The sequence below is a fragment of the Phyllopteryx taeniolatus genome, chromosome 14 (assembly GCF_024500385.1).
Source record: "Phyllopteryx taeniolatus isolate TA_2022b chromosome 14, UOR_Ptae_1.2, whole genome shotgun sequence".
NCBI classification, from domain to species: domain Eukaryota; kingdom Metazoa; phylum Chordata; class Actinopteri; order Syngnathiformes; family Syngnathidae; genus Phyllopteryx; species Phyllopteryx taeniolatus.
Window position 1 is genome coordinate 12,219,857 of NC_084515.1, and position 13,049 is coordinate 12,232,905.

The following is a 13,049-nucleotide window of genomic DNA, read 5'->3' on the forward strand; positions in this document are numbered from 1 at the left end:
TTTTGCTTTTCACGGAAGGCGCTCAAAGCTGGCTCTTGTTCTTCGCCTTTGATCCTGGACACCCACTTTTTGACCGTTCTGTAGCCTATTGTAGCTCCCCCGTATAGATTTTGTAACCGATTGAAAATGTTCAGTTGTGGTTCCCCTTTCAAAGCAAGAAATTCAATCACAGCTCTGCTTCCGACTGGAAGAGGAAAGGCCTTAAAACAACTATTTAAACTACCGGCGTATCCGGAGAAAACCAGAACATGCAAAACTGCACACAGAAAGGCCAGAGCCAAAATTAATCAAACCTCAGATCGGTGAGGCAAATGTGAACGCTGCCAACGTCCACTTTTACTTGAAATAAATGGAACATACCACTAATATTGTTTAATAGTCCTCAAAATGCCTACAAATGGAGGCCTATAATACACACTCCCAAATCTTCATCTGAGTAAATAAATGCTTCAAGTACACTATTCAAGTTAACTCCCCATGAAATAATGGCTCCCTGATAGAAAAAGCAACATTATATAACGAGGAGGACGGCGCAGGTTGGAGAGGGTGATTGGTAGCTTATTCCAAATCGTCACCCGTGAAGAGCAGTGCCACCTTGTTAAACGTGTCCCCGAGAGTCACGGGCAGCTGCTCGGCCTCTGTAAGGATGATGCTAATCAGCTAGCAGTGAGAAGCGACTCTTGACCTCGGAGCTGTCACTCGCGTTCACGCCGGTGCCGGTTCGCCACGCTCGGAAGGGCACAGTCACTTTTTGACGATTACAACCACCCCCCAATCCTCACCCACCCCACCTTCCACAATGATGTGATACACTGAGTCCAACTGTCTTATTGTTTATAATAGGCCAGAGCCTATCCCAGCTGACTTCTGGCAAGAGACTGGGTACACCCTGGATGGGTCACCAGTCAATTATATGGCACATTTGACAAACATCCATTCCCCCTCACGTTCACACCTGTGGTCACGTATAGCAAAAACCCACAGAAGTGCTCCAACAGAGATTCAAACCAGACTCCAGACTCTGGGGCAGAAGTGCAAAACACTAAGGGCTCTATTTTTCATTGATGGTGCAACGTGATTTTCATGCAAGCGCAACGCTCGCTGCGCGTTTGCCAATTCGGCAGACCGGTCTTCACCAAGCTGGGTTTTCCGCCGCAGCAAAGGTGTGTGCCTGGAGATGCGCCCGGTGGAGCGACAATTTGGTGGCAGAAAGTCCATCTGAACTTATACCTGCTCAGATCTTGTGTAACTGCCGGCACAGCTGGTCTACCGTGATTTCGATGAATTTCATCGGGACACAGGCAGACATATACTGAGGTCAACAGACATACTTAAGTCGCCAGTTGTTATCATCTGCTGATTTTGTTTTTAATAAGGGTACCCACTCACATTGTCCGTTGCCAAGAGCAGTGACAATGTTCCACTCATGCACGGGTCGCTGCGGTTACACATTGTCCTCTTCTGCACAAAGATGTCTCCGTCAAGACTGTCATTCTGCCACATTTAAAGGGAATGAGAGGAGCCACTTTTATTGGTGGTGAATGAAGTCGGCTGTTAACACACCCACAGTGGCGCAGCCCACCCACACTTGGATCTGCCGGGGTGGGCTGGTCTACGAAATAACCAACACCGGTCTACCCCCGACCCTGGCACACAGATGCGCCTCCAGCTGCAACGGATTTACGCCAGTCACAAAAATAGGGCCCTAAATCACTGCGGTTCAGTAAAGGTTGAGTCTGGTTTAATACTTCTCTCGAGTCCTGTCTGTACCAGATAATAGTCTTAATCCTGTCTTGGAATGCTTGGAAAATGCCCCAAAAGCCTGAACTGCTGTTAAATATATAAAAGTGTTGGCCATTAATCCAAATTCCTTCGCCAACTTCCATTTAAGGATCGGGGCCTCTGTCAAGCATCAAAGTGCACACGCACAGACGACGTCAAACGCGAGTAACGAGGGTGCCAAGGCGGTAGCGAGAGAACGAAGAAGCGTTTTTCTGAGGATCTGCTCATTTGGACTCTTTTGATCTGAGTTATGTTAATTCGCAGGCGAAAGGGACGCAGCAGGGTGTAGTAACAGAGGACCTGTCCCTTTCTCTCCCCACATGTGAACCCATCGCACTGTTTTTTTTTCAAGCTGCCACTCGATGCTGTTTATCCACAGCAGCGGCTGTTCTTGACGAAAAATGATAGGCTCAGGAATATGGGCATCCAAACAAAACAACCTTTACTGAAGTGACAGATGCCCTTTTGAGGCTGTGAATCTAATGGCACAAACGGGAAATCAAAGGCAGAGCTGCACTGTGAAACTCGGCTAACTGACTGACTGATTTATTTATTTTTTTTAAATGAAGGCTATTTTTAATACCCCCTACCCCAAGTCAAGATGCTAATTGAGTTAGCGTGCGTTCGTAAAAAGGCAGACATGCTTTCATTAAGGATGAGAAGTAGGGTTAGGATTATGTGATGTGTGAATAACCGGTTAGGAAAAATTGTTAGGGCCTTCAATTGAATTGATTTAGACTTGATTGTTTTCAATTTCTCAATATTGACGTTCTGCTTTTTTTTTCTGTTGGACATGAGTGCAGCCATAATTGCCTTCCAGCCCACAGATGTCAAAGTATGTAATGTCATGTAATTTCAAGTGTTGTAGTAAGTGTGTGGTAAGTATATTTCTGGAAATGTTAAACAGGTGCTTTGATGGTCGGTCTGGTTTCTTCTATGTACTGTATATGAAATGAGTAGCATGTGATGATGCATACCGGATCGGGGGTGTCCAGATAAAGGAGGTTGTTGGGAAATGAACAGTAAGCATGGGAATCGAAAAGAATTCAGAGATTCTGAATGTGTTCAAATATCCGTTGCTTAAAGTATTGCTATTCGTTAGCGCATCATGTGTTAGCATTAAGCCATTTGAATATTACAGTCATGTGGCCTGACCGACCTTAAGAAATGGACCTTTGACTCATTTCAAAAACATTTTGTCCAGATTTGTATTTGAGTAGTCCCTGCTTTAGATGCTCTCACGTGCTTTATCTACTGCACGGATATATCCAAGTCTCACCATGGTGGCAGTCGAAATTCCTTGTCGCCGCCTTTCATCTCGCTTGCTGAGACAGGAACAGCCAGATTACGTTGAAGAGGCGTTTTAAGGGGGAGCCGTTCTCTTTGCCTCTTTGTGTGACAGAGCGCCAAAGCACAGCAGAGCGCTCAGCCGGCAGAGTTGGGTCATTAGAGAGGCTGTGGAGCTACGGGTGTAAAGCACGCCTCAGGCGGTGTTTACATTACAAGAATACTGATAGCTCGACACCCCACCGCACAAATGAAAACCTGCGATCCATGCGGCGTTTTTCTTTAAGCTCATCTTGGAAATTAAAGCCAGTACAAAGTGAAATACAGTGGTACCCTAAGATACGAGTTGAATTTGTTCCATGACCATGTTCCTAACTCAAAACATGTGCATCTCAAATCATCTTTTCCCATTCAAATGAATGAAAATACCATTAATACGTTCCAGTCTACCCCCAAAAAGCAACAATTTTAGTAATGCATTTTTAATAAGGAAACACTCTAAAATATTGTGTTTGATAAAAACATTTTGTAATAACTTCATTAAATAGAATGTAGAGAAATACACAGTGCATTCTGATTAATTCACTGTGACTCCTGATGTCTGCAACTTAGTATAATACAGTTGTGCAGAAACAAACGAAGAAGAGTTTCATCACTATTGCAACTCAGTAAGCTGCAGTAATATTAGTTGATTTTCACAGAGGATAAAGAAGCCGCTGAGTGCTGTTATATTGTCTTCCCAGATATGTTGATGCACCCTTTGTATTCAAATATCCATTGTTTAAAGGGTTATAACACCACCATAGTTGCTATTTGTTAGCCAATCTATGGCCTATCAAATTGTTTTGTTGTTTGTAATTTTCCACAATATTTTGGGCCATTTTTGGGTTTTTTCTTTCTTTGGTCAGTCACATCCACATAGAGTGACATCACCACCAACCAATCTTTGGTGCTGCTATAATGACTGACAAGTAGAGCGCCCAATCACTGCATCAACAGTGACTGAAAAGCTGACCAATGACTGTAAAGAGAGACTGTGAGCCTGCAAAGGGAGGCGGGACTTAAACAGAAACACAAATCACAGCTAAGTGAATGAAATCCTTGAGCATCCCATCAGATTTTTTTCATGTACATCCAGAAAAATTGGATGCGTCAAAAATAAATAAATAAATTTAAAAAAAAAGAGGACGTGTGGTCACTCTGGAATTCTTCGATGTAGCACCTTGTGCGCATATCCAATCTGACATTTCGAAACCACAATTATTTGGTAAATTCTTGATGAAAGTCACTTGCCACGTGTGGAATAGAACGGCGTCACTAAACGCCTTTGCGCTCGCTCATCGTTTGCACACAGCAGTGAACAGCTGTTACATCACCCTTGAATCATTCCTTGCAGAACCACAAAGATTAAGGCAAACAAAATCCAAAGAAAGCGCGAAGCCTGCTTGGTTTTTCCACCGAAGCACTTTGGGGTGATCAAACGAAGCCCAGCCCCCCCAACCGTGGTTCAAATGAAGACCTGAACATCAAAGAACACAATCCACCTCACACACTCACCTTCAATATTCATTTCATCATACGGATGATGACCGACTCCCTCAGGATTGACAAATGTCCTCAAATGTCACACCAGGCTTGCTGTTTAATGATTGTTTTTATGCATTTTTTCTAAGAAACCCGCTAGCTTTTTGTCGAGTCGGCAGACTGACGTTAAATATTAATAATGATATCAAGTGAAGAAACACTTTAAAAAATACATTAGAAATTGGACTCACCTTCAAAGCCATCATGGCAGAAGATTGGTTGCGTTTTGTCTAATGTTTGTATATTTTTCTTCTAATATTTTTTCTGTATTAATGAATTTTTTCATTTATTATTTCTATCGAACACTGTATTTGTATAATTTCTCCAGCAATATTTTAGTAGTCTTTTCCTAATATTTCTGTTTATTTATGTATATATTATAGTGATATATAATAATATTTATAGTGACTGAAAAATGTCACCAATGGATGCTGTAGTAACATGACGGATTTACTCCCAGAAATCAAGAGGAATCAGCGTATACCCATATGGATCACTTCAGTTTGTGAAAAGTAATCATTATTTGACGCGTATTTATCGATATTGTACAGTGACGCGAAACGATACATCACACAATCAATACTTTGTCCAACCCCGAGATGTACTCATCATTATTTGACGCTTGTGTATACTCGATACAATTTAGCAAAATATCGTGATTCTAGTTGAAACTCAATGATATTTGACGCTTCGATACTGTATTCTAAGAAAAAAAATTATGAAAGGAAATTTTGTTAAAACCAACTCAATTTAGACTCTTATGTATCGATACAGTATTGTAAACAGAAACGATACATCTCCATATCAATATTTCATCCTACCTGAAGTTAAAATGTATCAAGAATTGTGCCTTGTATAGCAATACTGCATCATGAGCGAAAAGGATACCAAACTATATTAATCTTTTGTCCTATCCCTAGTTGATGATATTTGATTCTTATGTATCGATACGGAATCCTACATTATACATCAGGATGTTGTTCTTCTGTCCCACCCCTAGTTAAAACGGAGTTATATTTGACGATTATGTCTGTACACAGTATCATAACCAGAAACAATATGTTACCCCTAGCTAAAACTCATAATTATTTTAGGGCTGTCACTATAGTGTCTTTTTAGAATCGATTCTTCTATTGATTATTACGAACATGCATTATATTATCATTTATGAGGTATTTACTTCTATCCTTACACTGCATACGTTGGTAATGAGTGTATGGTATATATTCGGTGTACAGAATTTGAGTCAACTAATTGGTAAATCCTGCACGGTTAGCAATCGCGATTAGCATTAGCGCGCTAGCGATTACCAGTTTAGGTAAAAAAATAAAAATAAAAACACCATCCACCTCACTCATACATCATGTTATATGTGCATTACACATCTAAGTGTCTTTAAAAATCACTTACAGACGCTGCTCTGTCGTTTTGGCAAAGTATCAGTGTCCTATCACTGTTATCAGTGTCCTATCACTGCATCCGTCTGCAATGTGTCCATACGAAATATGGGTTCCGACGCCGCGAACATGGGTTCCGGGAGGAACTATTTGTTGGGGTTGGCGCTTTGAGGCAAACATTTTGCGTCGACCTATTTTTGAAGTCAATTTAGCCAAGTTATTCGATTCTTTTTCCCAGCCCTAAATTATTTAATGCTTGTATATTAACAATGTATTATAGACGGAAACTACTGTAGCAATATTGATATTTTGTCCCAGCTCTATAGTTAAAACGGATTGATAATTGTCATTTATGCATCAATACTGCACCATAAACAGAAACGCCACATCCCAATACTGACAATTTGTCCCATCCTGAGTTGATATTTGATGCCTCAATTTGGTATCGTAAACGGAAACCATACATCACCATATAGCCCTAGTTAAAACTGATCAATATTTGACACTTATGTATCAAAACAATCATTAAAAAAAAATAATATGATACATCCGAATATCTTTATTTTGTCCCCACCCCTGGTTAAAACCGATGATATTTGCACTTTTGTACTATTCCTGAACCAGAAGCGATACCTGACAATATGAATCTTTAGTCCTGCCCCTATTCCGTAAACAAAAGTAATGAGACACACCTCTTAACTGATTACTGAATCAATTAAATAATCGTTTATTTACATGACTTGTGAACACAAGTGAGTTCCAGCTTCAGCCTGGTGGCGCGTGGTAGCCGGACGTGCCTGCCTTCCAGCCGGCTGACTGAGCCTTCCCCGCTAACGCAACATGACGACAGCCAGGGCAACTTTCACACCAGCCAACCGAGTCATCAATAATAAGACAAGGTGAGTCGGGGAAGGAAGGGGACTGAAGAAGTGTGGGGGTATGTGAGCGAAGGGAGGGGTCTAGATGCGAATCTGTGACTTGACATGTGCTTTGCATAAGAGTCCTGTCAGCGGGTGTTAGGCAGGTGAAGGTTTGAGAGGGTGCGGACCCTTCCTGTTGAATTTTTCCCAGCGCCATCAAAGAGATGTGGCGTGCCGGGGGGGTGACACAGCGTCAGGGTCACATGGACGGGACATCCGTCACCCGGCTGAGTCAGTCCACCTCTTCTACGTAGGTGTAAGGAAACCAACCCACCTGGGAACAAGAAACCGCACACTATGTGGACACTTTATATTAGGAATGGAGCAATGTCGAACTTCAGACATGCATGGCAAGACTTCAACTGGATATGTTTTGGTTTTGTTTTTCCCCGTAATTTTTTTAAACACTTAATCTGTCACTCATTCACCCCCAGACATTTAAAAAAAAATAGAAGACAAAAAATGAACAAAAAAAAAAATTAATAATAAATAAACAAAGCCCATTTAAAGGCTTCACAATTTAGCAAAAGGAACATTATTTGCAAGAAAAGCAGAGTGGGCAGTAGAAGAGGTCATATACTTTAGGAATGACTTTTTTCTGAATGTATTTGTTTTGGAGGATTTTAGAGGCATTTGAAGCACTTATTCCATGCTTTTAATACAATTCCACAAAGACGGCGGCCACTTTTCATGTTGCTATGTATTATTAATCATGCAAACGTGATCAAAGCACGTGACGAAATTTGACGAAAATTAGCTACCACAAGCTTGGCGCTCAGAACAAGACTGGTACCGATATGGTTAAATTATATTGACAGCATTTTTAATGAATACATTTGTTCCTTGTGGATTTGGTGAGAGTAAAAATTGCTAAAACAAAACCATTACACTTTAATTTCATGCACCTCCCCAGATAATTCTGAAAGAAAAAAATGTGTTAGTCTGTTGTGTGCACGCCGTTTTCAAGGCTTTTAAACAGCAGATTCAGGCTTAAGTAATTAGCTAACACAAGCGAGAGACACATATAGCAAGACCGGTACTAGATACAGTAAATTTTCTAAATAAAAGTTATTAGAAAAAAACATTGTGTGGAAAAAAAAATAAAAATTATCATACGAGACTGCCACTCCACAAAGTTCTTAATTGTGTGTATGGTACAGTACTGGAGTCGTTGAAAATCAAGCTAATCATTGCTCTTGCATTTGTTCCTGTCAATATTGTTATGAGTGTATGCATTAGCTAGTTGTCAGGCTAAGGTTGATATTTGTTAAATTATATCATAAAACTCTGACTGTGGCTTGTGTTTAAACAGACGCTTTCTGGGCAGGTTCTTTGTATCCTCAAGCAATTTGGTGACTTCACAAATGCCACATTAAAAACATTTAGCCAATAAAGCTACCTGTACGAGAGATATGCGTATGAATAACTGCACTACTAAAAGAAAATCCATGATGCACGATGCATTCACTGACTCTGCAAAAAGTGAACGGCGATATAGCGAAGGATGACTGTATTCTAGTTAACTCTTGTTCCATGAATGCAATATTATTTAGATTACCGTGTTTTGACTAGCTCTGGCACATGCAATGTATTCTTGCCCCCCCAAAAAATATTGAGGTGGGGGTGGGCTTATGTATTATATATTATATATATATATATTCCCTTTAAGGAAGTACCCCAAATCAAAGTCATACTGTGCCACACCTTGCCCGCCACCTCCCCCTTCCACCAGCCGTTGGACGTCTTGGTGTAGATGTTGACCATGTCTCCTTGCAGTAGAGACAGCTCCCAAGAATCTCTGGCGCTGAAGTCGTAGCGAGCAACGGCCACGGCCACCGCCTTTGGAGAAAACACTGGTGGACCACAGAGTTGCGGACATCACAGAGGGAATGGAAACGTGCAACAGTTTCAAGAGTGAAAATGTCATTGAAAAAAAACATGCAGGAAAGGTAACATCCAAGCATTTCTAATAACGGGGGTGGCCTCGATTTCTAACAAACGGGGATGCACACAACATTGCGGATCAACAGCAAGATCATCTTTAACACTGCAGAGGGAACTTGTCTACAACATGCGCTAAGAATCCACAGACTGCTGAGTAGGTGCTGATGTTTTGCTTAGCGACAAGGTTCAAATAGTTAAAAGTGATATATGATGCTTTGTATTGATAATTTGAAACGGAAACGACACATCGCAACATCGATATTTTGTCCAGTCCCACTTAAAACGAATGCATATTCATGCTTATTTATCAATACGCCATCGTAAACAAAATTGATCCATCCATCCATTTGGTCTGAGCCGTTTATCCTCACAAGGGTCGCGGGAGTGGTGGAGCCTATCCTAGCTGTCATCGAACTGGTTGCCAGCCAATCGCAGGGCACATATAAACAAACAACCATTCGCACTCACACTCACATTCACACCTACGGGCAATTTAGAGTCTTCAATTAACCTATCATACATGTTTTTGGGATGTGGGAGGAAACCGGAGTGCCCGGAGAAAATCCACGCAGGCGCGGGGAGAACATACAAACTCCACACAGGCGTGGCCGGGGATTGAACCCCGGTCCTCAGAACTGTGAGGCAGATGCTCTAACCAGTTGTACACCGTGCATAATTCAGAATACACAGTAATATCATTAATTTTGTATTATTTTTTAATTTGTCTGGTTCCATTTTGAAAGCCCTCTTTTGCTATTAACAATTGTTCCTCGCCATGTCATTTTAAATCTAATCCTGACTCGAACGGTGCCACCGGCTGGCTGGCGAGCATCGAAGTATTTTATTTTTTTCCTTTTTTGCATTATTTATTAGTGAAGCGAAGAAAAACACACAATGTCATGCGGCAAGACCGGAGAGCAGACAAAGGCCGTGTAGCTGTACCTGACCAGAAAGGAGAGGAGGAGGGAGGAACAAAGCTGCAACCACCAGGAGCGACTACACACACAAAAACAGCCAAAAGAGAAAGAGAGAGAGAGAGTACAGAGAGAGAGGGTTAAAGGAGAAACAGCGAGAGAGGAAAAAGTTGGCAAAGTCAAAGAACAAGCAAAGGAAACAACGCTGAGTGGGAGAGAAGAGTGAGAGGAGGTCCTTACACGTCTATTTTTATTCACACTGGCCAAGATGAAAAGTGAACTTCTATACTTACTTTTATGTACAAGATAATTACTCAACTGCAGAAGGGCTGCAAGTGTCTACTAAAAGTGAGACCTTTATTTATGATTTTTATTTTATTTTATTTTTTTTAAAATCATATATAGTTTTGTATCCTTTTCATTACTTTGGCCTATGGTGAAGTACGCTTGTACTCCATGAACTCTGCCTAGCAACAACAGCCCAGACCAATATCTGGATGAGGTTATTAATGTGAAGTCTTTATAGTTGTACAAAGCCATTTTGTTATTATGTATAGATGTGTAATTGTTTTCACTGGCTTGTCCCCTATGAACTCTGCCTAGCAACAAGCGGCCAAGCAAATGTCGAGGCGACGCGTCGATTGAGATGAGGCCTTTCCATTTGTACAATCCCATTTTATTATTAAAGATGGATTTATTTATTTTTTTCATTAGCCTTTGAGGCAGTTGTGCTTGTGAAGAAGAAGAAGAAGAAGAAGAAGAATCATCTTTTATTGTCATGAACATGCATGCATGCACACGAAATTTGTTGTCTGCATTTAACCCATCACAGTGAACACATACACATGTTAGTGGAACACACTGGAGCAGGGGGCAGCTGAAGCGCCCGGGGAGCATTTCGGGGTATCAGTGTCTTGCTCAAGGACACCACAGCCGTGAATCCGGGGGATGTTGGCGGATGGTCCAGTCGGGGTTTTGAACCTAGGTCCCCCACGGTGGCAGGCGATGATCTTAACCATTGGGCCACGGCTGCCCTATGAACTTAGCCTAGCAAAAAGTGACTAGGCAAATGTCTGTGAGAATTATCTGTAAAGGTGAGGTCTTACATTTTTTATTTTTTTTTAAAACTATAAATAGATTTGTATAATTCTTTTTTTACTGGCCTATGGAGAAGATCATCTATTGAGATTGGCCTTTTAAATTTGTATAAATGAATTTTGTTATTATGTATAGATGATGATCATTTTTTTCCATTGGCCTATGGGGCAGTTACATTTTTGCCCTATGAACTCTGCCAAGCAACAAGTGGCCAGGCAAATTTCATTAGGTGCACACGCATCTTGTCAAATGAATGCCTTTCTGACACTGTCAATCAAAAGTCAGCATTATTATTTTCAGATTTCTTGTCTTTTGAGTTGTTCAACAGCAGCAGCGGTGGCATCTGTTTTTTGGGGTTTTTTGGGGGGTTTGTTTTTTTTCTCAGCCTATAAGCACTGCTTCTTTTGATTCTTTTATATTATTTATTTTGTTGTTTGGCATGGCATTGGTTTCTCCACGGAAGCCGGTGCCCACACTCTCTAGATCTAAGTCTTGGAGGGGGGGGTGCACACACACACACAAAAGGCTAACGTTAGCTTTGTTCTAGCGGTGGTGCTTGTTTACGTATTTTCACTCCAGCTGCCTGTCGTGCTTTTTATTTGCCAACGTTTTTCCCTGGGTTGTGTTCCCGCTGCCAGACGCGGGGTTTCCCCCAGGTTTGTGTCAGTCACTCTTCTTCTTCTTCAACTTCTACTTGGCTGGTCGCGCAAGTGACATTTCTCGTCAGGAAAATTGTGCATGGGTGTCAGAGGCAAGCGGCGTGATGCTCCCGAGTAGGAAGGCTCCCGGTGCTCGCCTCGGGCGCCGGCCTCTAACTGGGAGCACTCTGGCGACTCCTGTTGAGCTGCCAGGTCTCCTCACCATTCGTTTTGCTTTCATCTTCACAAGGTTTTTTTTTTATTTTTTATTTTTTGCGATTTAATCCCTGCATCAACTAGTATACACCATGCGCCAATCACCATTGGAGGTGGTCTACCTTCCCTGCACAGTGTTCCTACCTAAATTTCTACTGTACCAGATTAAAGTGCATACCTTCCTACCTATTTACTGTACTACCTACCTCCTGTACTTACTGAGCTACTGTAAAATTCCCGTACCTTCTCAACTACCTCCCTGCTGCATCTCCTTGCTGTACCTACCTACCTATCCATCTACTGTACCCACATACCCACTGTACTTACATACTGTACCTACCTTTCTACACAACTACCTATGGTACCTCCCTACCTAGTTACCTACCTATCTACCTTCTTACTGTACCTACTTGCTGCACCTTGTTGCACCAACACACTGCATTTACCTACCAAATTACTCTCCTATCTACGTTCCCATTGTGCCTACCTAGCTACCAACTTGCTTTACCTATCTACCGACCTACCTTCACATTGTACCTACCTAAATACTGTAGGTATACTGTAAAATACCTCCCTACCAATCTGCTGTACTGACTTACATAATTTACCTACCTACCTACCTACGTTACCTACCAAGCAACCAACCAAGCATCAAGTTAAATGTCCTAAAGTACCTACCTACCAGACTTTTGTACCTACCTACATAATGTATCTAACTACTGCACCTACCTACCCAAAGTACTCTACCTACTTACCAAGTAAAAGACTGTACCTACCTACCTACATAATTTACTTGCCTACATACCTAAAGTACTTACCTACCAACCTACTGCACCTACCCACCTTAAGTACTGTACTTACCTGCCCACTTACTCTACCTACTCTACCTACTGAACCAACTAACCAACTATACCATCCTACCTACCTACCTACCTAAGCAGATGCAACAACCTGCGGCTCATTCAAGTCTATCACATCCCATTTTTCCCATCTCTCCTTTTCTGTCCATGTCGCCTCTTGTCCGTCTAACCACCTCAATACTACGACTTCTTTGCTACGTGCCACCTCATTACTGTGACTTCTCATGTTACATTTGTTATCAAAGACTCCGCATGGACACACCACTGATGGCTTTTTGCGGGTAAACCGAAGAGCTCCACAAATGAACACACGACAGGGCCATCCAAAGAATTCAAACTTTTTTTTTCCCAGCGAGCATATCCGCTCTAAGCTGGGAGCATCTTCAGCTGTCAGACACAGAAGTCTCTC

The 13,049-nt window shown here is 41.7% G+C and overlaps 1 protein-coding gene and 1 long non-coding RNA gene across 8 annotated transcripts in view; both read right to left on the reverse strand.

Moving 5' to 3' along the window:
- The window catches only part of LOC133489300 (uncharacterized), a 148,315-nt gene extending 142,152 nt beyond the window's left edge, over positions 1 to 6,163 (reverse strand). For all 3 annotated transcript variants that reach the window (XR_009791862.1, XR_009791861.1, XR_009791863.1), the window contains exon 1: positions 6,064 to 6,163. This is a non-coding gene — a long non-coding RNA (uncharacterized LOC133489300). The remainder of the gene's footprint in view (positions 1 to 6,063) is intronic.
- A 598-nt stretch (positions 6,164 to 6,761) lies between these two features.
- Positions 6,762 to 13,049, reverse strand: part of LOC133488730 (guanine nucleotide exchange factor VAV3-like) — a 51,094-nt gene continuing 44,806 nt past the window's right edge. For 3 of the 5 annotated variants that reach the window (XM_061796978.1, XM_061796977.1, XM_061796980.1), the window contains 2 exons: positions 8,675 to 8,823; positions 6,762 to 7,244 (listed from right to left, as the gene is read on the reverse strand). In XM_061796978.1, coding sequence (XP_061652962.1) covers positions 7,217 to 7,244; positions 8,675 to 8,823 — 177 coding nt within the window. In that variant the 3' untranslated portion in view covers positions 6,762 to 7,216. Of the gene's footprint in view, positions 7,245 to 8,674; positions 8,824 to 9,856; positions 9,911 to 13,049 lie in introns of all 5 variants that reach the window. The other 2 variants (XM_061796976.1, XM_061796979.1) reach the window with 1 other exon arrangement.